General features: G+C 44.6%; 1 protein-coding gene across 2 annotated transcripts in view; it reads left to right on the forward strand.

Annotated features, from left to right (window-relative positions):
- The first annotated feature begins 1,446 nt into the window (after positions 1–1,446).
- The window catches only part of rexo1 (REX1, RNA exonuclease 1 homolog), an 87,551-nt gene continuing 64,407 nt past the window's right edge, over positions 1,447–24,590 (forward strand). For both annotated transcript variants that reach the window (XR_007250371.2, XM_048560170.2), the window contains exon 1: positions 1,447–2,059. Coding sequence is in view for 1 of the 2 variants with exons in the window: in XM_048560170.2 (XP_048416127.1) it covers positions 1,894–2,059 (166 nt within the window). In the remaining variant the exon portion in view is untranslated. The remainder of the gene's footprint in view (positions 2,060–24,590) is intronic.

The raw sequence follows: 24,590 nt of genomic DNA on the forward strand, positions 1-24,590 counted from the left end.
CTTTCAAGAAAATACTTCCTTGATATTAACAATCATATCAAACGCGGAGTACAAACAGAACAAATCATTTTATTAAAGAAACATTGAAGATGGTACATGAATAGGATAGCTTTGTGGAGAAATGGACTAAAGGATCAGTTTCTGCACTATTTGACTCTCTGAATCTATGGTACACAACAAGATGTTGTCTTTCTTTGTGCCTGAAATGGTTCAACTGGTGGCACACTTGCTTGGAATCAGAAGAGGTTGTGTGTTCAATTCCCACTTCAGGACCTGAGCACAAAAGTCCAGGTCGACACGCCACTGTAATTGTAAGGGTGTGCTATCCTGTTGACAGCCATTGTTTCAATGGGTTGTTACATTTCAAAGCCTATCTTAATTAGACATTTAAAGATCCACAGTATGATTTTGAAGATGACCTGTGAGTTATCCCTGATATAAGTATCAGGCAATGACCATTTCCAATAAAGACCAATCTGAACACCACTTCTTGACATTTAATGGCATTACCATTTCTGAATCCCTGGCTTTGAACCTGGGGGTGACCATTGATCAGAAACTTAAACTGGACTTGCGATATAAACACAGTGGCTACAAGAACAAGTCAGAGGCTAGTGCAGTGACTGACTCATTTCTTGACTCCCCAAAGCCCGTTCACCATCCATAAGGCACAAATCAAGAGTCCAAACCTGGACGGCACAGGTTTAAGGTGAGAAGAGGAAGATTTAAAAAGGACCTGAGAGATTAAGTTGTTCATGCAGAGGGTGGTGCGTGTATGAAATGAGCTACCAGAGACAGGTACAATTACATTTACATTTATAAGGCATCTGGATGGGTACATGAACAGGAGGGTTTAGAGGGATATGCTTCAAATGCTGGCAAAGGAGACTAAGTCGGATTGGGATGTTGGTTGACATGGACGAATTGGACTGAAGGGTCTGGTTCTGTGCTGTATTACTCTATGACCATGCAGGTCAAAGCAGCCTGCTTGATTGCACAACATCCACTCTCACATTTCTCAGACATCTACTACTGACATTTAGGAACAGCAGTGTGTACTGTCCATAAAATGCACAGCAGGAATTCAGCAAAGATCCTTAGACAACACCTTCTGAACCCACAACTATTTCCATCTAGAAGGGCAAGGGCCGTACCATGATCTGCGAATTCCCTTCCTAGTCACTCACCATCCTGACTTGGAGATATATCAGCGTTCCTTCACTTTGAAAATCCTGTAATTTCCTCCCCAACAGCATTGTGAGTCTATCTTCAGCATAAGGACTGCATCTCCAACTCCTCAAGAGTAACTAGGTTCGGGCAACAGGTGCCAGCATATCCAGTGATGCCCATGTGGCACGAATGTGTGAAAAGAAGTCTATGCATGTCCTCCAACTACCTCTGCTGGGAAGGAACCCAAAGGGTTAAGTCCGTTTCTCTCTCCACGGGTGCTGTCAGTCCAACTGAGTTTCTCCAGCACTTTCTGTTCTGGCAGCTGGTCATGAAGCTTGCGGGAGCTTGCTGTGCGCGAACTGGCTGCCGTGCTTCCAAGCAGGGACTTTAAAACTATTTCACTGTCGTAGAGGGCCCCGAGGAACCCCTCCAGAGTGGTGAGATGTGCTATATAAATATGATTTTTGTTCCTATGTTTCTTCCCCTTCGACAGCTCCGAAATGCCCTTGTTGTTGGGTAGGCCTCACTGACGTCAGAGGCTGGCTGGAACCAAGATGGCGGCGGGTGGTGCTGAGTGGGTGAGAGGAGAGGATCTCCCGGAGCTTGAAGGCCGCTCCAGCTTCTGATTCCAATTTCGCCTGCCTTCCCCGCTTCCATTAAACCACTACTCTCTGCGGGGACGGGGATTATGCCTTGTCCCCGAGGCCGGGACCCGAGTGCACAATGCTGCGTTCCACCGAGTTTTTCCGCAGCATCGAGTGCCCGTTTTACGGCGGCGGTAGCGGCGATGGCGGCTCCTGCAACCGGCCTTATTGTCACTTTCGGCACCGCAGCCTGAAGCCCAGGGAGAAGTCGGAGGGAGATGGGCAGTGTCTAGCAGCCGACCGAGGTGAGTCGGCAGCAACTGGTTTCCTACTCTGTCTTGTCGTGGAGCCTTGATCTCCTTCATGAACCCTCCTTGGTTATACCTGCTACTAGGGTCATTTAATTTTATTCTGTGTCTGTGAAGTGGTCTTCATGTGGGTGCTGTGCCCAAACTGGATTATTCAACAGACTTTCCCTTTGGGGAAGTGGGAGGGCCTTCCTCCTTGTACACGCTTCAATGTTTGGGTTGTGTTATTCGGTAATAGCTTTTAAAGTGTTTCTTTACGCAGTCACCATTAATTCCAACGACAAAACAGAGCAACCTGTATTATGAGGTGAATTTGTGTGTTTATCTGAAATATGTTTTTCTTTTTGTGTAACTATTTTGCAGTAACTGACTGTTGTCAATGAAAAGGGTGTGACACATTCTCTTGAAGAAAAATAATTTAAACGTCCATGTAACTTGACCTCAAAATACACATTTAAAATTAAGATTTTGTTGTGGTCATGTTTTCTTGTCTTATCAGCTAGTCCAGATCCAACAATTGTCAATGTGATCAACATTACGCTCCATAATAGGAATACTGGCTCTTTGATTCTGACACGAGCAATGACCTCCACCTCTGCAACAACTCTTAACTATAATGTCTTGATCAATGATCTATCATTATTAGGCTAATTGTATATTTAGACAAAGTTCAAAGTAATTATTATCTTTATACCACACATCATTTTTTTTCTGTTTGAAGTACACTTTTTTGGTGCATCGTTACAAAAAGATCAAAATGAACAATGTGTATTCTGAAGAAGCATTCATTCCTGGATTGGAAACACAAACTCTGCTGGCTCTCCACAGATGCTGCCAGAGTTGCTGAGTTTCTCCAGCAATTTCTGTTTTTGTTTCAGATTTCTAGCATCTGCAGTTCTTTATTTTAGTCCTTACTGTACTTCTGATTTAAGTAGGTATTTTTCACCTCAAAAATGGAATGATCTCTACCTGCTTCCTGTGACAAAGTATTTCATACTTCCAACAAATCCGTATAAAGAAGTACCTCCAAACTTCAGTTCATTTGCTTGTAACTTTTGAATTGATAGGTTTCTTCTCTAATTTTTCTCAACCATAGGTTATAGGTTAATCTTTTCATGCTTCAGAATCATAAAACCTTTACATTGTGAAGGAGGGGCCATTTGTTCCATCGAGCCTCTGAAGAAGTCCCACCCAGACTCACCCTCTACCATATTTCACATTTATCATGGCTAATTCACCTAACCTACACATCCCTGAACACAATGGACACGTGGCCAGATTACCTAATCTGCACGTCTTTGTTCTGTGGGAGGAAAATGGGGCACCTGGTGGAAACCCTTGCAGACACGGGCAGAAGTGGCAAACTCCACACAGTCGTCCACCCAAAGCTGGAACTGAACCCTGGCGCTGTGAGGCAGCAGTCCTGTCCATGAGCTACCACCACCTTAGAACGACTCTTGCTACCTTATGGAGGAGGTGGGAATTGAACCTGGGTCACAAGGTCCAGAGGTAGAAGTTAAAGTCACTAGTGTCCCACTCTTGCATTACAGAGAGATGATTGGTGGTAGCTTAACTGGAGGATCGTCACATCTCAATGAAGATGAAATGGAATGTTCATGGTTTTCTCAGCCAATGCAGGAATTGAGCCTACATTGTTGGTGTCACTGTACATTGCAAACCAGCCATCTAGCCAACTGACCTAACCAGGCCTGTAAGTCATTTGTGACTTGGCCAACTTCTGGGGCACCTGTTGGAAACCCTTGCAGACACGGGCAGAAGTGGCAAACTCCACACAGTCATGCACTCAAAGCTGGACCTGAACACCACCACCCCCCTGCCCCGGGTTTGAAAACATTTTAGTTAGTGAATTCTGAGGTATTAACTCAAATTATGGTATTTAACAATTAATAATCCTTGTATTGAAGAAAACAAAATATAATTATAATAATTATTGCACACAGTTCTCTGAATTAAATTTTATCATTAGTCTTTGTTTGTTGCACCCTTGAAATATTTTATAATCTACTTTATTGTTTACCTTTCTGTAACATGTTATCATTAAAAGTTGAAATTCTTATCCCAATATTCCAGTCTAAACAATTTTTGTATGAAGAAAAATAGTTGCAATGTTGATCTCTGAAATCTGGGACTTCCAATCTGAGCAGCCTCTGTTAATCTAATTTTTTTTCACTTCAACAAACCTCTTGTTCTTTTGACATTCCCTGATATACCATATATACACCTGAACGTTTTGTAACAACTCTTCTGAAATGCTTTCTGGGATCCCCTTGAAATTCCACATACACTGTGTTTACTTGTCTCCCCTAAACCACTTGGTCACTTCAAACAATTCAGTTTGATTTGTCAAGCATATTACATGTGTAATTTCTTTGGTCACTTTCTGAGCACTTTTCCCCTTGAGGTTGATTGTGACTCAGCCAACAACTTGCAGATAATGATTTTTTTGCAGCTTGATTAAAAAGTGAGGATTTTGATGTATGGTGTGTGATTTATATTTATTTTAATATCATTTAGAGTTTATATTTTAGCCGGTGGTTGATTTTAGCCTGTGCCTCCTGGGGATTATTGATTAACTTGTAAATATCTGCGTAGCCGTGGTGATTTCTTTTAAAATACGTTGCTAGAGAGAGGCTTTTCTGAGAATAAGGGGGTTTTGATTACATTGGGAAAGCTTACATATAAACAGTCCAGTGCATTGGTCTCTCATTTAGAAGATTCTGGATTTTTTGGGCTTGGAGTAAATACCCATAACTTTGGAAAAAAGATGTTTTGATTCATTTTAGTGCAGTATTACAGCATCTTGGATGAAGCTGCACGTGTAAAACAGTTGCTGCTGATAAATTGAGATAGTTTAGGACTAAGATTTTGTTACCTTGACGTAATGACTTTAGTTTAAAAAGTCTCTAGACCAGAAGTGTTTGAAGCTACTTGAAGCTGAGAAAGTCTAAACTTAGTTGTGTGAAGGTGCCATGAATATATCATGGTATTCTCCAGGTGGGGCATTGAAGTCACAGTAAAATTAGGCCCTGAAAAATGAGAGACCAGGGAATCCTCTCTGGTGTGAGTATTGTAAAAACTACTTTTAAGATTAATGTGGTTGTAATTTATTGTGTTTTGAAATATTTAAACTTGTGTTATCTCTAAGTAGTTTGATTTCTTCTATGTTATCTTCATTCCTTTTGAATAATAAAGTTATATTCAATGTTAAACTTCAATCTGCAGCATTGTCTGTTTGTTTTGGTGAAAGACCTTTTAAAAAATGTAATTAATCAGTATGATTTATCAAGCCATTTATCAGACTGAGATCTGATTTCATCCAGTAATAACATTAGCTGCAATTGTAACTGGCTATGTGAGAGTATTAGTATTTGTATTAGAATCCCTACAGTGTGGTAACAGGCCCTTAATTTATTTCCAAGTGTCTGTGTGAAGCTGAAGGGACTGTAGAAATAATAAGCCTAAGAAAAAATTCAAAGTTTCTAGAGAACCAAAAAGCTATGTTTTAGTGTTATTCAAGGCTAAATGGTGACAGTTTTATTTCTGTGGAGTCAGCCCACTTCAAAGGTTTGAACATAGTGTAGGCTGACTCTTAGTGTTGTGTTAGGGGTTTGCTATGCCCTAAGGGCTGCTTGCCACATTGGGAGTAGAATGAGGTTTTTATTTTGTCACATGTACTCCAATAAGTGTAGTGAAAAGTTTACTAAGTCCCCACTTGGCAACATCTTGGGTACAAAGGTACCTAGATACAGGATTGTAGGAATAAATTATAAAAATAAAGAAATGGAAAGTTCAGCATCACAGTCCTTTTTGGACAGACTGTGTCGGGCCTCGCATCTAGACCAGGCAATACTCAACCTGCTCCTGCCACATGCTGCCTGCTCTTCGCCGTTGCTACAGATGCTGGGGGCCCTCACTCTTGGCAATGTTGGCCTCGCTTGCCCCATGATGACTGTACTCTACTGCGCTGAGCTCACTCTCCTCTCGGCTGATCTCGTTTGCATTGCACAAACTCACTCTCCACAGAAGGTAAAAAGTTTAATGTGAGGAAAAAAGAAATGGTGAAAGAAAAAAAAATTAAAAGCAAATGGAGCAGATGAATTCCAGTAGGAATCTGTATGCTGCCCTGCAGCTGTGCTACCATCTTCAATATTAAACCAAAACCCTGTCTACCTTTTTAGTTCGCTGTGAAAATTCCCGTGTTCTTTTGGTGTCTTGTTGAATATATACATGCATATGTACGAAATATGAGTATAAGTGGGCCATAGAGCATATACAAGGGGTTGAATCATTCAATAAGACCATGCCTGGTGTGTGTGTGTGTGTGTGTGTGTGTGTGTTTTGGATTCTGCATTCCCACCTATTACTGAACCTTTGATGCCCTTATGTAACAAAAAGATCTTCTCCCCTCCCACTTAAAAGGACCCTGCCTCCGTTGCTTTCTGTGGTAAAGTTCTAGTCTGAACCTGCTGAGAGAGAGAAATTTCTCTCCATCTCTGTCCTAGAAGGGAGACCTCCTATTAGTTCACAGGTTGGTGCAACATCAAGGGCCGAAGGGCCTGTTCTGCGCTGTATTCTATGTTCTATGTTCTATTTATTTCTGAGCCATCTTGAAACTGTGGAAGGTAGTACACAAACAAAATCTACTTCTTTAGCTATGGTCTCCTGAAAGCAGTGTTTTCTAATATCTGTTACAGTAGCTGTTTGATAGAACTGCTACATGTCAAGTTGACCTGTATTTATTTGGTAATATAAATAGTAACTGTTTGATCATAAATCGTCAGGATCTTAAACGCATGCTGTGTCTAATGCTCTAGAAAGCTGCAGAACTTATTTTCGTGTTTCGATCATTTCATTTATCGTCTCCACAGAATCATGCAGCACAGAAGTAGGCTATTCAACTTATCACACCTGTTTCAACACTTGGAAAACCTGTCCAATTTGCCCCAATCCTGGTAGCCCTGCAGTTTCTATTTCTTTTTCAAGAATCTATCCAACTTCTCTTTGAAATTTGCAGTTGAATCTGCCTCCATCACTCTGTCAACTTGTTCTTTACAAACATAACTTGCCATGAGCACAATTCTGAGGTTTAACCAGTGAATTTTCAAGTATCTACCATGGCTTCCTTGTTTTTTGTTGCCTGTGCCTGTACTTATGAAGCCCAAATCCTCAATGCTTTTTCAGAATTTGTCATAGAGTTATAAAGTGTAGAAATGTGCCCTTCAGCCCACCATATTTGTGCTGACCAATAACACCAAACTACACTAATCCCATTTACCTACATTTAGTTATCAGCCTACTGGCATTTAAAGTACTCCTATGTTCTTAAATGTTGAGAGTATCAACTTTTTCCACTTTAGGATATTCCTCATTCCTACCATTCTGTGGGTGGGGTAAAAGTATTTCTTAGATCTCCTCTAAACCACTTCCTCCACAATTTTACATACCTTGATCAGATCACTCCCTCAGCGTTCTTAGCTCCAAGGAGAACAAATCCAGCCTATCTAGTCTGTCCTCACAACTTAGACTGTTCATCTTAGGCAGCACACTGATGTATCTCCTGTGCACCCTCCCCAGTACGATCACATCCTTCTGCATAAGGCCAGAGCTGCATAAAGTATTCCACCTGTGGCATGATCAATATTTAATGAAGTTGTAATGAGATTTCCTTGCTCCTATATTCTACACCCTGGCTAATGAAGGCAAGCATTTGTCTGCCTTGTTCACTACCCAATCTACCTGAGTTGACACCTTCAGGGGCCTATGGACTTGAACACCAAGGCTCCTTCATTCCATTGTACACCATAGGGACCTAATACATTACCTTGCACTTATCAGCATTAAATTCCACCTGCCATTATTCTGCTCAATTTATCCGTTGATCAAAGTCAGACTGTAGCCTGATCCCATCCTCCTCCATATCACAAACAACACCAATTTTTGTGTCATCTGTAAACTTGCTGACTAAACCTTCTACATCCACATCCAAGTCAGTTAATATAAATAACAAATACGAAGGGTCCCAACACGACTGATCAGAGGCTTACAATTACAAAAACAACCCTCCACCATCTCTTTTTGCCTCCTACTTCTAAGCCAATTTTGGATTCAGTTGCCAACTTAACAAGGATCCCGTGGGACCTTATCTTTTGCGCCAGCCTTCCACGTCGGACCTTGTCAAAGGCTTTACTGACATCTGTGTAAGCCACATAAACTCCACTACCCTCATCAATACATTTAGTAACCTGTTCAGAAAAACTCAATTAAATTAGTCAGGCAGGATCTTCCTCTAACAATCTGCACTGACTGTCCCTGATCAATCCCTCCCTTTCCAAGTATTGATTACTGTTGCCGTTCAGAATTATTTCCAAAGACTTCCCAACCATTAACATCAAACTGACAGGCCTGTAATTATCTGGTCTATCCTTTCTGCTGTCCTTGAGCAAAGAAACCACGTTAGCTATCATCCAGTCATTTGGCACTTCACCTGTGACCAATGGAGTATCAAGTATCTCCTCCAGGGCCCCAGCAATCTCCTCTCTTGCCTTCCATAGCAGCCTGGGATACATCTGATCAGGTCGTGGGGATTTGTGCACTTGTATAGTTGTTAAAATGCCTAATGTCTCCCCTTTATTAATCTTATCATGTTCTATAACCTCACCATCCAAACTGAAATTCACTTTCAAAGATTGATGTACGCAAACCTCCAGGCCTTTCTCTGTGCACCCGTATTACATTTGTACCGTTTAGCTTAAATTGCTTGTCATTTTCTTTTTGTTCCAAAATGTGTCACTTCACACTTCTCTGCATTAAAGTTCATCTGTCATCTTACCGCTCTATTCACCAGTTCCATCCATCCTCTTGTAGTATTGTGCTAAACTCATATCTATTTGCCACATTTTCACATTTGTGGCTTGGTGCAAACTTCGAAACGATGTTCCTATTCCCATGTCCAAGTCATCACTATATATCATGAAGAGCAATGCATCTACTGCCAATCTTGGTATGGTATCAATCTGTAATCATCTATCGATTGTAAATACCAATCACCACCACTTTCTGCTTTCTGTCTTGGTCAGTTGTCAGTATCTCTTAAATCCCACTGACTTTGGTTTCTATTAGTAGCATCTTTTGCGAGTCCATGTAAATATGAACTGCATTACCTTCTTCAAACCTCTCTGCCATGTCATTGAAAGCAAATTTGTCAGACAGTTTTTCTTTAACAGACCTGTTGGTTGACACTTCTAAATGTATATTCTTCCAAGTGAAAATTAACTTTGACCCGGATTATGTTCACTAATTTTGATTTCTTGGCCTATTAACATCTGGTTCACTATTTCTCCTTTTATTGAACGTTTATGATGTTTTCAGTTCTCCCAGTTCTCTGGTGCAACTCCCATGTCTGCATTGAAAAATTGTGATGAAAGCAGCCTGTATTTCCGACCTTGCTTCCTTCACCCTCATTGGATTTGGGAGATTTCTACTTCAGTGCTGTGAATTGTTAACATTCTGCCTCTTTCACTGTTTCTATCTCATTCATTTTCAAGATCCCTTCCTCAATTACTACTTAGATAGAGGGGTTGAAGGTATGGTTGTTAAATTTGCTGAGAGCACGGAGGTAGGGGAGTAAGCTTTTGAGAGGGTATTAGAAGGCTACAATGGAACAAATTATAAGTGTGGACAAAGATGTTATAGGTTATAATGTTGGAAAATATAAAACTCTCTTCTGACGGGAAGAATTAAAATAAAATGTTCTAAGTGGTGAGAGATTTGTTATGTGCTGGACAACCCCCTCAAAACGTTTTAAGGAGGTAGTCTCGACACTTTTTCTTATTTTTAAAGGCACATATAAAATGCTGTGTTCCAGATGCAATTCGACTGGTCAAACTACTTGATGTTGAGCAAAACACAATTTATTCAAACACTATAATTAAAATACAGAAAAATCTTACATTTTCCAGCAGAGTTGTTATTCTGACAAAATAATTGATACAATAACTTTTGCTAATTAATTGTGCCACTATAGTAACATCCCATAAACATACCCCTTGGCAAAACGGCAAGTTTGGAAATCAGATTTTCTCACATGCAGCACCCACAGTAGGAAGAGAAACTCAAGTTTCCAGCTGTAACCAAGCGAGGGAGTGGGGGGGGGGAGTGGGAAGCTTCTACTTCTTCAAAACTCCAGCTACTTCCAACCATTTTGAGACTCCAACAGCAACTGTGTAAATCTTAAAAAAAAACTAGGAATTCTGTCTCTGTGAATTGGCCACACCCATTCGGGCTGCTTAGAACATGGAAACACAAAAAATAGGTGCAGAGGTAGGCCATTCAGCCCTCTGAGCCTGCACCACGATTAAATATGATCATGGCTGATCATTAAATTTCAGTATCCTACCCCTGCTTGCTCCATTTAGTTGCCAGGGCCAACGTCCAGCTCCCTCTTGAATATATCTAATGAACTGGGCCCAAAAGCTTTCTGTGGTGGAGAATTCCACAGGTTCACAGCTCTGCATGAAGAAATTCTTCTTCATCTCAGTCCTGAATGGCTTACTCCTTATTCCTGGCCTGTGACGTTCTGGACTTGCCCAACATCAGGAACATTTAGTCTGGTGAACCTTCGCTGGATTCCCGCAACAGCAAAAATGTCCTTCCTTGGATGAAGAGATCAAATTGGCCTCACCAAGGATCTGTATAACAGCAGCAAGACATCCTTAATCCTATACTCAAATTCACGCACTATGAAGGCCAGCATGCCATTAGCTTTCCTCACCACCTGTATGCCAACTTTCAGCGACTGTTCCACCATAATACCCAGACCTCAATGCACCTCACCTTTTCCTAAATTGCCACCATTCACATAATGTGTTCTTGTTTCTCTGACCAAAGTGAACAACCTCTTATTTATCCACATAAAATTGCATTTGCCAAGTATTTGCCCACTCAGCCAGCCTGTCTAAATCACCCAGCAACCTCTTAGCATCTTCCTCACTGCACATAGCTTAGTGTCATCAGCAAATTTGGAGGTATTGCGTTCAGTTCCTTAGTGCAAATCGTTAATGTGTATTGTGAACAGTTGAGGTACCAGCACTGAGGCCTGTGGTACCAGACTTGTCACTACGAGTCACTCTGAAAAGGACCCGTTTATTCCAACTGTGTGCTTCCTGTCTGCCAAGCAGTTCTCTATCCACATCAGTACATTACCTCCTGTGCCATGAGCTTTTTCCTTTTCCTCTTTCATATATGCCTAGACTACATCTCAACTGTTTCGTCTTTTGAGGACTTTCACTTAAGTTATACTTGCAAGGACAAAAAAATCTTAAACAGGATCAAGTGGACCTCTGAGCAGAACACAGAAAATTGCACCCTAAGTGCAAAGGCTGTTCTGCAAACAGCCCAAACTGTAATATAAAGCTGGAAATAAAACACCAAAAGCTTTCATTGTCATAATTCTATTTCTTCAAAGACACTTTTCAGCCTTGCAAAATCTGGGTAGTTAATTTCCCAGGACGAGTGCAATTTGGAATTCCTTTTAAGGAACAGCTAATCACTTCTGAGGTCTTTACGAAGCACAATTACATAAGGAGGGAATGCAAACATTTTTTTGCTAATGAAAACCTTTATCAATTTCGATGTTTTTGCATGTAAATTGAAAGTTACAATTTGTACACATTGCCTCATTACTTCATTCTCACCTCAATCACTTTCATTATTTATCATGGGTAAAGAAAGGAAAAACATCCACATTTTTTATAACAACTTTCACAGTTTTAGGATGTCCCAAATACTTGGCAGCTACAGAAGTCCCTTTGAAGTGTTGGAGACCGTAAGGACTGCAAATGGTGGAAGCTAGAGTCAATAAATGTGGAGCTGGAAAAGCACAGCCAGTCAGACAGCATCTGAGAATCAGGAAAGTGAACGTTTTGGGCCAAAACCTTTCGTCAGGATTGGGGAGAGGTAGGGGAGACAGAAATAGAGGGGCTGTGAGGTGTGGCTAGCGATAGGGTAGGTGAGATGGAGATAAGTGGATGCAGATAGCGTATTATTGTGGTTGGTCAGTGGGAAGATAGACAGGTGGGGGAGGAGAGATTTTGAAAATGGTCATGTCAATATTCAGGCCATTGGGCCAGAAGTTCCCATGGCAAAATGAGATGTTGTCCCTGCAGTTTACATTTGGCCTCATTCTGATAATGGAGGAGGCTAAGGAGCGATGTGTCACCTGGGAGATAGAAGAGGGAGTTAAAGTGGATGGAACTGGAAGGCCATGTTGCTTGGTATGTTCAGAGCGTGGATGCGCCGCAAAATGTTTCCTGAGTCTGTGTTTGGTCTCCCCAGAATAGAGGAGACCACATCAGGAGCAACAGATACAGCTGATGAGGTTAGGTGAAGTGCATGTGAATCTTTGGATTTGGAAGTATTGCTTGGGGCCTCGGACAGAGATGACAGGAGGTGCCGTGGCAGGTGTACAACCACAAGAGGTTCTAGGGAAAGGTACCAGGTGTGATGGGGGATTGGTGGGAAGTGTGGAACTGATGAGGGAGTCATGGAGTGAACGGTCCCTGAGGAATGACTACAGAGATGGGGAGGGAAATATCTTTTTGGTGGGGTACGATTATAGGTGGCGGAAATGTCAGAGGATGACGTGTTGTTATCGGAGGTTGGTGGGGTGGTATGTGAGGACCAAGGGGACTTGATCCTTACTGTTGTTGGGGAGTTGTAGGATGTGGGGGGGTGAAGAGGTTTCAAGAGGAGAAGCGTGGGAAAAGGAGATGCATCTGAGGCTATCCTGTATAACAGGAGGGCAAAATTACAGTTTCTAAAGTGGGAGGATATCTGAAGTCCGAGAGTAGAATGTCTCATCCTGGGGGTAGAGGCGGGGGAATTGAGAGAATTTTTGCAGGAGAGTGGGTGAGCGGAGGTGTAGTTGAGGTAATTGTGGGACTCATTGAGTTTGAAATAGATGCCAATGGTGTGTCGGTTACTGGTGATGAAGACAGATTTCCAGGGAGAAGAGGAGGGTGTTGGAAATGGGCCAGGTGAATTTAAAGGCAATGTGGAAGTTGATGAATTGTTCGAGCTCCTCGCAGGAGCCCAAGGCAGCACTGATACAGTCATCAATGTAGCGGAGAAAGAGGTGGGGGATGGTGCTGGTGTAATTGTTGAAGAGGGACTGTTCCACGAATCCTACAAAGAGGCAGGCATCGCTCAAGCTCATGTGGGTCCCCATAGCCACCCCTTAGGCTTGTAGGATGTGGGAGGAATCAAAGGGAAAATTGTTTGGTGAGGACAGGTTCTACCGTGTGAATGAGTGTCAGTGGAGGGGGGCTGGGTGGGCCTACAGGAGAGGAAGAAGCAGAGGGCTCTTAGGCTATCCTCCTAGGGCAAGCAGGTATACAAGGACTGAATGTCCATGGTGAGGATGAGCTGTTTTTAGGGCCTGGGGAATTGAAAGTTTTGCAAAAGGTGGAGGGTATGGGTTGTGTTCTTAATGTAGTTGGGGAGTTCCTGGACCAAAAGGGAAAGAATGAAGATGAAGTAGGCGGAGATGAGCTTGGTGGGACAGGAGCAGGCAGAGACAGTGGGTCAACCAGGGCAGTTGGGCTTACAGTTGTTGGGTCAGAGTGAGTTCCCCAACCCCACACTGCCCATTTCTATCAGCTTGGAGGCTGTAAACAGGAGATTTCTCAAGGTGATGAGGTTGTTGATGGCCTGGACCACCTTGGCATCTTGCTTCAGCGATGTAAAGATCATTTCACCGCACTACCACTGCCTCCCCTTTTTTGATGGGTTTAATGGTGAGGTTGAGGTTGAAGCCAAGAGCTGCGTGTTCCGATGGAGAGGGGTTGGAGTAGGTGAGGGGCAGAGACACTGAGGCGCTTGATGTGGTAACAGTTGGATATGTAGAGTTTGAGGGAGGGTAGGCGTCTGGGAGGGGTGTCAAGGAAGACGGAATCTGCTGGAGTGGGAGAAGTGGTTATCAGAGGGTGCGTTGGATTCAAGTTCAAGGAAATAGATGCAGTGGTGGCAGAAAAAGAGCCTGACATCAAGGTGTGTATGGAATTAATTCACTTGTAGGCGCAGGGGAATGAGGGTGAGTCCTTTGCTGAGAACTGACAATTCAGCCTTGGTGAGGGGGAGGTCTGTGCTGATGGTGAATACCCAGTGGGGTTTGGGCTGAGGCTGAGTGTTGAGCATTCACTCTCAGTGAGACCTCCATCCCTCTTCAACAATTACGCTAGCATCATCCCCCAACTCTTCCTCCGCTATATTGATGACTGTTTCGATGCTGCCTTGTGCTTGCGTGAAGAGATCCAACACTTCATCAACTTTTCGGACACTTTCCAGCCTGCCCTTTAATTCACCTGGGTCATTTCTGACACCTTCCTCTCCTTCCTGGAAATCTGTCTCCATCGCTGGTAACCGACTCACCACTGACATCTATTTCAAACCCAGTGACTCCCACAATTACCTCAACTACTCTTCCCCTCACCCACTCTCCTACAAAAATTCCATATCATAATCTCAATTCCCCTGCCTCTGCTGCATCCCAGGATGAGGCATTCTACTGTAGGACTTTACAGATATCCTCCTACTTTAGAGATAGCAGTTTCCCCTCCAGTTACTAAGGATGCTTTCAACTGCATCTCCCTCGTTTCCTGCGCTTCTGCCCTCAAACCCTCTTCACCCCGCCCTCCCCAACAAGAAGGATGGAGTCCCCTAGGTCCTCACGTACCACCCCACCAACCTCCGAACACAGTTATCCTCTGACATTTCTGCCACCTACAATCGGACCCTACCACCAAAAAGATGTTTGTCTCTCCATCCTTGTAGCCCTTTCACAGGGACCATTCACTCCGTGATTCCCTCGTCAGCTCTACACTTCCCACCAACCCCTCCATCACACCTGGTACCTTTCCTTGCTACACCTGCCTCAGCACCACCTCTGAGACCAATGTCTGAGGCTCCAAACAATTCTTCAAATCCAGCAGAGATTCACCTGCACTTCATCTGCTTGATTTGTTGCTCCCAATGTGGCCTCCGCTATATTGTGGAGACCAAACCCAGACTGTTTTGCAGAGTATCTGTGCTTTGAACGCACCAACCGACCTGACCTTCCGTTTCCATCCACTTTAGCTCTCCCTCCCACTTGCTGGGTGCCATGTCTATCCTTGGCTGCCTCTGCTGTCAGAGTGAGGCCAAATGTAAACTGGAGGAACAACACCTCATATTTCACCTCTAGCTTCTGGCCCAACGGCTCGAATATTGACTTCACCAGCTTCAAAATCTCTTCTTCTCCAACCTATCCATCATCTTACTCCCCTATCTGCTCCACCCTTTCCACTGACAAACCAAACTAACCCCCTACCTGCATCCACCTATCTCCATCTCATTTACTGTACTCCAGCCCCACTCCCTCTCCTCTATTTATTTCTGGGCTTCCCTCCCCCTCCCCAATCCTGACCAAGCATTTTGGTCGAAACATTGATTTTCCTGCTCCTCGTGGAGAGTGTTCACAATTGTAATGTAGAGTAAACTGTAGATAAATTTTAAATTTAATGCCAGCTATATGTTTTGGGGCATGCATCAGTTGCCATGCAAGTATTAGTTTTGATGAAGACATGAAGTGAAACAGCAGCTGACTGAAATGGTGTTCGCGTTTTTCTGGAGTTAATCTGGTGACTGTCGTGGTAAATAGATATTGAGTTGCATTTTTCTAGTCTCCAGTCTAAAACAAGTTGGCTTATTTTAGCTCAAGACAAAGATAGACAGACGACTAGCCTCCACATTTGGAACAAAGTATTGAAGAACAGGTAATCGGACAGTAGGAGCAAATTACTGCAAATGCTGGAATCTGCACTGAAAACAAAAACGCTGCAGATCACAGCAGGCTAGGCAGCATCTATAGATAGAAAGCAAGTTAAAGTTTCGAAACTAGATGACTATTCTCCAGAGTTGAAATGAAGTGCAGAGGTGGCACTATTTATGCAGTCATTTGAGGGCGTTCGAGGTTCGAGTGCAGGGGGATAAAAAGGATGTTGATAGCTCGGGTTAAGTAAGAATGGCAGAACAGTGATATGTCTAACTGCCAGACTGGCAAGAACAGACAGTCCTACTGGAGTGTTTCACTTGTAGGGGGGACTAAAACTGGAGACCGTAAGTGGAACATAGTTAGTAATTAATTAAATTCAGGAGAAACTTCTTTACTGGGACAGTAATTAGAATGTGAATGCTGCTGCCACAGATAGCTGAGGTAAATAATGCAGATGCAGTTAAAAGGAAGCTTGAAAATCAAGGTGAGAAAGAGGAATAGAAAGTGATGGAAATAAGAGTAGGAGATGGTCTGTTGAGCATAAACCCAAACATAAGCCAATTATGCTAAATGACCTGTCTCTATGGTCTGCATTCTTTGTAATACAGTTGAAGCTGTAGAGCATATTTTAGAAAGCTGCATCTTTCAACAAAATATTTTGATTCTCAATTTTTCTTTTCAAACATGCATGGGTGTATGCTTTCACATTTTGCAGTGCAAATTTAAAATTTTACAAGACCACAAATTCGAGGAATTGCTACAGTGCAAAAAAAGACCATTTAGTTCAGTCTGAAGGAGCATTATGGCTTTATGCCTTTCTCTTGTTCTTTCCCCATAGACCTGTGTATTGCTTTTATTTGAGTAATCACCCTGCGTCCTTGAGTATTTGATTGAACCCTGGCTCCACCACATTTCATGATAGTGTGTTCCTGATCTAAACCGTTTTCCATGTGGAAACGTTTTCTCTTTCATTGCATTTACTGCTTTTGCAAACCACCTGCAATCTGTGCCTTATCATTCGTGATCCTTTTACAAGTGTGAATACTCTCTACAGCCTCCTCATGATTTTGACACCTTCTGTAAGATTTCCTCTTGGCTTTCTTCTCTCCGAGGAGAACAACCTCTCCTATCTATCGTAACAACTGAAGTTTCTTGTCTCTGGAGCCGTTCTTGTAAATTTTTTCTGAACTCTCTGCAGTGTGTCCAAATTCTTCCTGTACTGTGGTATCCAGAACTGTACATAATGCTTCAAGAGAAATCTTAACTAGTGGCTTACAGTTTCAGCTGGACCTCTTTGCACTTGTACCCAGTGCCCCTTATTAAATGTCTAGTCTACTCTGTGCTCTATTAACCAACATTTGTGCCTGTCAAACCACTTCCTTAATAACTGAAAGTACATTGATGCCCAGATTTCCCCACTCCTGCTTATCCTTCAGAGTAATACTTTGTTTTATGAACTTTATACCAGAGGTGCTGTTAGGTCAACTTAGTACAACCTCTGATCGTGACCATTAATAAGCGTAGGTTTTGAACATGAAGTCCCTGTACATTGTTTATATAAAGCCTAGATATATATTTGAACTTTAAGAACTTTGAGATTGCAAACTATAAATAGCATATGAAAGCATCTATAGAATATTTTTGGTGATGAAACAGTTCAGTTCTGCTAGTATAACTTGCATTTCACTTTTTTCTATAGTCACCATTTCTAATCGTCTTCAGAATCTGGAATAAAATCAAAAGACAAGGTTACAACATAAACATTGAAAGCACCTTTTAAAATTATACTTCCATATGCTATTTACAGTTTCCTTCCATTGTGCACCTTTTTAAAGTTGTATAAAAACTTTGAGGATTCAAAATTAGCATCTATTTGGTTTGTTAGGGGAGCAGAATATATCTTACAGAGCATTAACTGACTGAATTCGCTGTCTTGAGGCCTTTGGCACTGGAGTGTTCTGACCCATCAGCAGACAAAGCAGAGGTGGTGGTGCAGTGGCATTCAGTTGGGAAGGAGTTGCTCCGGGAGTCCTCAACATTGGCCGTGTGAAATCACGTGGGTTTAGGTTAAACACTGGGAAAGAAGCTTCCTGCTGGTCAAGGGGGCAAAATGTGCTCTGGCTGGGGTATTTCAATGTCCATCAAGAGTGACTCGGTGGCAGTATCACTGAGTTGGTCAGGCCCTGAAAGATGCAGCTACTATTCTGGTTCTGCAGCAGGTGGTGAGGGAACCAACAAGAAGGTAAGACATACTTGACCTCATCTTTACTGATCTGCTGACTGCGGATGCATCTGTCCATGACAGTATTGGTAAGAGTGACCACCACACTCTACTGTGGAGATGAAGTCCTGTCTTCACATTAAGAATACCCTCCATGATGTGTGGCACAATCACTATGTTAAATGGGACAGACTTTGAACAGATGTAGCAACTTGACTGGGTATCTGTGAGGTACTATGGGCCATCAACAGCAGAATTGTACTCTAGCGCAATCTACAATCTCATGGCCCAACATATCCTTCACTTGACTATTACCACCAAGCCAGGAATTCAACCCTGGTTCAGCAGTGTGCAGAACAGCATGCCAGGAGCAGCACCAGGCATAGCTAAAAATGAGGTGTTAAACTGGTGAGAGATAATGGGAACTGCAGATGCTGGAGATTCCAAGATAATAAAATGTGAGGCTGGATGAACACAGCAGGCCAAGCAGCATCTCAGGAGCACAAAAGCTGACGTTTCGGGCCTAGACTCTTCATCAGAGAGGGGGATGGGGGGAGGGAACTGGAATAAATAGGGAGAGAGGGGGAGGCGGACCGAAGATGGAGAGTAAAGAAGATAGGTGGAGAGAGTGTAGGTGGGGAGGTAGGGAGGGGATAGGTCAGTCCAGGGAAGACGGACAGGTCAAGGAGGTGGGATGAGGTTAGTAGGTAGTGGGGGGTGCGGCTTGGGGTGGGAGGAAGGGATGGGTGAGAGGAAGAACCGATTAGGGAGGCAGAGACAGGTTGGACTGGTTTTGGGATGCAGTGGGTGGGGGGGGAGGAGCGGGGCTGGTTGTGTGGTGCAGTGGGGGGAGGGGACGAACTGGGCTGGTTGAGGGATGCAGTAGGGGAAGGGGAGATTTTGAAACTGGTGAAGTCCACATTGATACCATATGGCTGCAGGGTTCCCAGGCGGAATATGAGTTGCTGTTCCTGCAACCTTCGGGTGGCATCATTGTGGCACTGCAGGAGGCCCATGATGGACATGTCATCAAGAGAATGGGAGGGGGAGTGGAAATGGTTTGCGACTGGGAGGTGCAGTTGTTTTTTGCGAACTGAGCGGAGGTGTTCTGCAAAGCGGTCCCCAAGCCTCCGCTTGGTTTCCCCAATGTAGAGGAAGCCGCACCGGGTACAGTGGATGCAGTATACCACATTGGCAGATGTGCAGGTGAACCTCTGCTTGATGTGGAATGTCATCTTGGGGCCTGGGATGGGGGTGAGGGAGGAGGTGTGGGGACAAGTGTAGCATTTCCTGCGGTTGCAGGGGAAGGTGCCGGGTGTGGTGGGGTTGGAGGGCAGTGTGGAGCGAACAAGGGAGTCACGGAGAGAGTGGTCTCTCCGGAAAGCAGACAGGGGAGGGGATGGAAAAATGTCTTGGGTGGTGGGGTCGGATTGTAAATGGCGGAAGTGTCGGAGGATAATGCGTTGTATCCGGAGGTTGGTAGGGTGGTGTGTGAGAACGAGGGGGATCCTCTTGGGGCGGTTGTGGCGGGGGCGGGGTGTGAGGGATGTGTCGCGGGAAATGCGGGAGACGCGGTCAAGGGCGTTCTCGATCACCGTGGGGGGAAAGTTGCGGTCCTTAAAGAACTTGGACATCTGGGATGTGCGGGAGTGGAATGTCTTGTCGTGGGAGCGGAGGCGGAGGAATTGGGAATAGGGGATGGAATTTTTGCAGGAGGGTGGGTGGGAGGAGGTGTATTCTAGGTAGCTGTGGGAGTCGGTGGGCTTGAAATGGACATCAGTTACAAGCTGGTTGCCTGAGATGGAGACTGAGAGGTCCAGGAAGGTGAGGGATGTGCTGGAGATGGCCCAGGTGAACTGAAGGTTGGGGTGGAAGGTGTTGGTGAAGTGGATGAACTGTTCGAGCTCCTCTGGGGAGCAAGAGGCGGCGCCGATACAGTCATCAATGTACCGGAGGAAGAGGTGGGGTTTGGGGCCTGTGTAGGTGCGGAAGAGGGACTGTTCCACGTAACCTACAAAGAGGCAGGCATAGCTGGGGCCCATGCGGGTGCCCATGGCCACCCCCTTAGTCTGTAGGAAGTGGGAGGAGTCAAAAGAGAAGTTGTTGAGTGTGAGGACGAGTTCAGCTAGCGGATGAGAGTGTCGGTGGAGGGGGACTGGTCGGGCCTGCGGGACAGGAAGAAGCGGAGGGCCTTGAGGCCATCTCCATGCGGAATGCAGGTGTACAGGGACTGGACGTCCATGGTGAATATGAGGTGTTGGGGGCCAGGGAATTGGTCCATGGTGAATATGAGGTGTTGGGGGCCAGGGAATTGGTTCCATGGTGAATATGAGGTGTTGGGGGCCAGTTCCATGGTGAATATGAGGTGTTGGGGGCCAGTTCCATGGTGAATATGAGGTGTTGGGGGCCAGTTCCATGGTGAATATGAGGTGTTGGGGGCCAGTTCCATGGTGAATATGAGGTGTTGGGGGCCAGTTCCATGGTGAATATGAGGAGGTCTGCCTATGAGCTATGCCTGCCTCTTTGTAGGTTACGTGGAACAGTCCCTCTTCCGCACCTACACAGGCCCCAAACCCCACCTCTTCCTCCGGTACATTGATGACTGTATCGGCGCCGCCTCTTGCTCCCCAGAGGAGCTCAAACAGTTCATCCACTTCACCAACACCTTCCACCCCAACCTTCAGTTCACCTGGGCCATCTCCAGCACATCCCTCACCTTCCTGGACCTCTCAGTCTCCATCTCAGGCAACCAGCTTGTAACTGATGTCCATTTCAAGCCCACCGACTCCCACAGCTACCTAGAATACACCTCCTCCCACCCACCCTCCTGCAAAAATTCCATCCCCTATTCCCAATTCCTCCGCCTCCGCCGCATCTGCTCCCACGACAAGACATTCCACTCCCGCACATCCCAGATGTCCAAGTTCTTTAAGGACCGCAACTTTCCCCCCACGGTGATCGAGAACGCCCTTGACCGCGTCTCCCGCATTTCCCGCGACACATCCCTCACACCCCGCCCCCGCCACAACCGCCCCAAGAGGATCCCCCTCGTTCTCACACACCACCCTACCAACCTCCGGATACAACGCATTATCCTCCGACACTTCCGCCATTTACAATCCGACCCCACCACCCAAGACATTTTTCCATCCCCTCCCCTGTCTGCTTTCCGGAGAGACCACTCTCTCCGTGACTCCCTTGTTCGCTCCACACTGCCCTCCAACCCCACCACACCCGGCACCTTCCCCTGCAACCGCAGGAAATGCTACACTTGTCCCCACACCTCCTCCCTCACCCCCATCCCAGGCCCCAAGATGACATTCCACATCAAGCAGAGGTTCACCTGCACATCTGCCAATGTGGTATACTGCATCCACTGTACCCGGTGCGGCTTCCTCTACATTGGGGAAACCAAGCGGAGGCTTGGGGACCGCTTTGCAGAACACCTCCGCTCAGTTCGCAAAAAACAACTGCACCTCCCAGTCGCAAACCATTTCCACTCCCCCTCCCATTCTCTTGATGACATGTCCATCATGGGCCTCCTGCAGTGCCACAATGATGCCACCCGAAGGTTGCAGGAACAGCAACTCATATTCCGCCTGGGAACCCTGCAGCCATATGGTATCAATGTGGACTTCACCAGTTTCAAAATCTCCCCTTCCCCTACTGCATCCCTCAACCAGCCCAGTTCGTCCCCTCCCCCCACTGCACCACACAACCAGCCCCGCTCCTCCCCCCCCACCCACTGCATCCCAAAACCAGTCCAACCTGTCTCTGCCTCCCTAATCGGTTCTTCCTCTCACCCATCCCTTCCTCCCACCCCTAGCCGCACCCCCAGCTACCTACTAACCTCATCCCACCTCCTTGACCTGTCCGTCTTCCCTGGACTGACCTATCCCCTCCCTACCTCCCCACCTACACTCTCTCCACCTATCTTCTTTACTCTCCATCTTCGGTCCGCCTCCCCCTCTCTCCCTATTTATTCCAGTTCCCTCCCCCCATCCCCCTCTCTGATGAAGGGTCTAGGCCCGAAACGTCAGCTTTTGTGCTCCTGAGATGCTGCTTGGCCTGCTGTGTTCATCCAGCCTCACATTTTATTATCCTGTTAAACTGGTGAGGCTACCAAACAAGGTTACTTGTATGACAAACAGCATAAACAGTAAGTGATGGTCAAAGCTAAGCAAGCCCGTAACGAAAGGATCAGGTCCAAGGTTTGTAGTACTGCCATATTCAGTTGTGCCTGATGTTGGACAATTCAGCCAGTTACTAGAGGAGGAGGCTCCTCCAATAACCCCGTTCTCAATGATGGAAGAGCCCAGCACAACAGTGCAGAAGATGAGACTGAAGCATTTGCAGCAATCTTCAGCCAGAAGTGCCACGTAGATGATCCTTTTCTGTCTTTTCCAGCCATCCCCAGAATTATAGGTACCAGTTATAACTACCAATTCCATTCACTCCATGTGATATCAAGAAACAGTTGAAGACACTGGATACTGTAAAGGCTATGGGTCCAGGCAACATTTCAACAATGGTACTGAAGACGTATGCTTTTGAACTTGCCACTCCTATAGTCAAACTCTTCCAGTATAGTTACAACATTGGCATCTATGCAACAATGTAGAAAATTGTCTTGATGTGGCCAGTAGATAAAAAGCAAGACAGATCTAACTCAGCCAATTACCACCCATCAGTCTACTCTTACTCATTAGTAAAGTGATAGAAGGTGTCCTCAACCGAGCTATTAAGCAGCGTCTGCTCAGCAATAATCTGTTTAGTGAAACAGAGTTTAGGTTCTGCCAAGGCCACGCAGCTCCTGAACTTAGTACAACTTTGGTTCAAACATGGACAAAAGATCAGAATTCCAGAGGTGAAGAGAGAAGAGTGCCAGCCATGACATTAAGGCTTTATTTGACCAGATGTGGCATCAAGGAGCCTAGCAAAACTGGAATCAATAGATATCGGGGGTTGGAGTCATAACTGGCACATAGGAGGATGGTTGTGGTTGTCCGAGCCCAGTCATCTCGTGAGTTGCTCAGAGTAGTGTTCTAGGCCCAGTTATTTTCAGCTGCTTCATAAATTAGCTTCCTTCCATCATAAGGTTAGAAGTAGGGATGTTTGCTGATTGCGCAGTGTTCAGTAACATTCGCAACTTCCTTGATACTGAAGCATTCAAATGCACCAAGTTCTGGACAGCATCTAAGCTTGCACTGATAAGTGGCATGTAACATTCGCACCACACAAGTGAAAGCTATGACCATCACCAATAAGAGACAGTCTACCAATGCTTTTGATGTTCATTGGTGTTACCATCACTGAATTCCCCACTATCAACATACTGGGGGTTACCATTGACCAGTGACTCAACTGGACTTACTATATAAACATAGTGGTTGTCATAGCAGTCAGAAGCTAGGGATACTACAGTGTGTAACTCACCTCCTGACTGCCCAAAGCCTGTCTGTCTACAAGGCACAAGTCGGGATTGTGACGGAATACTGCCCACTTGCCTGGATGGATGCAGCTCTTACCCAAAGCAGCCCATTTGATTGGCACAACATCAACTCCCTCCACTACTGGCACTCATTAGCAGCAGTGCATACTATCTATGAGATGCACTGCAGAAGTTTACTAAAAAGCAGTTGGCAACACCTTCCAAACCCACAACAATTTCCATCTAGAAGGAAAAGAGCGGCAGATACATGGGAATACCACTAAGTGCAAATTCTCCTCCAAGCCACTCCCCATCCTGACCTGGAAATGTATCACCATTCCTTCACTGGTTGATCAAAATCCTGGCATTCCTTCCTTTATGGCATGAACTGCAACAGTTCAAGAAGGCAACTTGCCACTATCTTCTCAAGGGCAACTAGGGACGGACCACCTTTTCTAGGGTTAAATCTATCAGGATGTTGCTTAACTGGAACAGCACTTCCTATATCTACATCATGTGTAGTTAGACTAATACTTTGCACTTTATTTCCACATATCTCGCCATGTGAGTAAAATAACTTTTTCAGGTCTTTTGGATTTTCGTCTAGCAGGTAACTCAGTAATTCATTCCAATTTTTGAGAGCTTCCTCATTGTCCAATTTATCTTGAGGACTGTCCAATTCAGAATCATCTGAACTGAGTTCTTCACTGTTGCAAGTAACACGTTCACTTTGTGCTTTCGTCCTTCTCAAAGTACCTTTTTGAGCAAATTAACATGATATTCTGTGTGAGATTTCTTTCTATCTGGCACTCTTATCAAATAATTTACCTCATTAAATCTCCTTTTGCTTTTTGATAAGGCCCATTAAACCTTGCTTTTTAAAGTTTCACCTACCATTGAAAGTAACACTAACAATTTATTTCCAACAGCAAAATTGAGATTTTTTGATTTCTTGTCTGCTTCCTGTTTCATCACATGCTGTGCTACGATTAGAAGCTGTCTAGTCAACTCACCTGCTCTATTTAACCTTTCCTTAAAATTTGACACT

This window comes from Stegostoma tigrinum, chromosome 30, assembly GCF_030684315.1.
Source record: "Stegostoma tigrinum isolate sSteTig4 chromosome 30, sSteTig4.hap1, whole genome shotgun sequence".
In the NCBI taxonomy this organism is placed as follows: domain Eukaryota; kingdom Metazoa; phylum Chordata; class Chondrichthyes; order Orectolobiformes; family Stegostomatidae; genus Stegostoma; species Stegostoma tigrinum.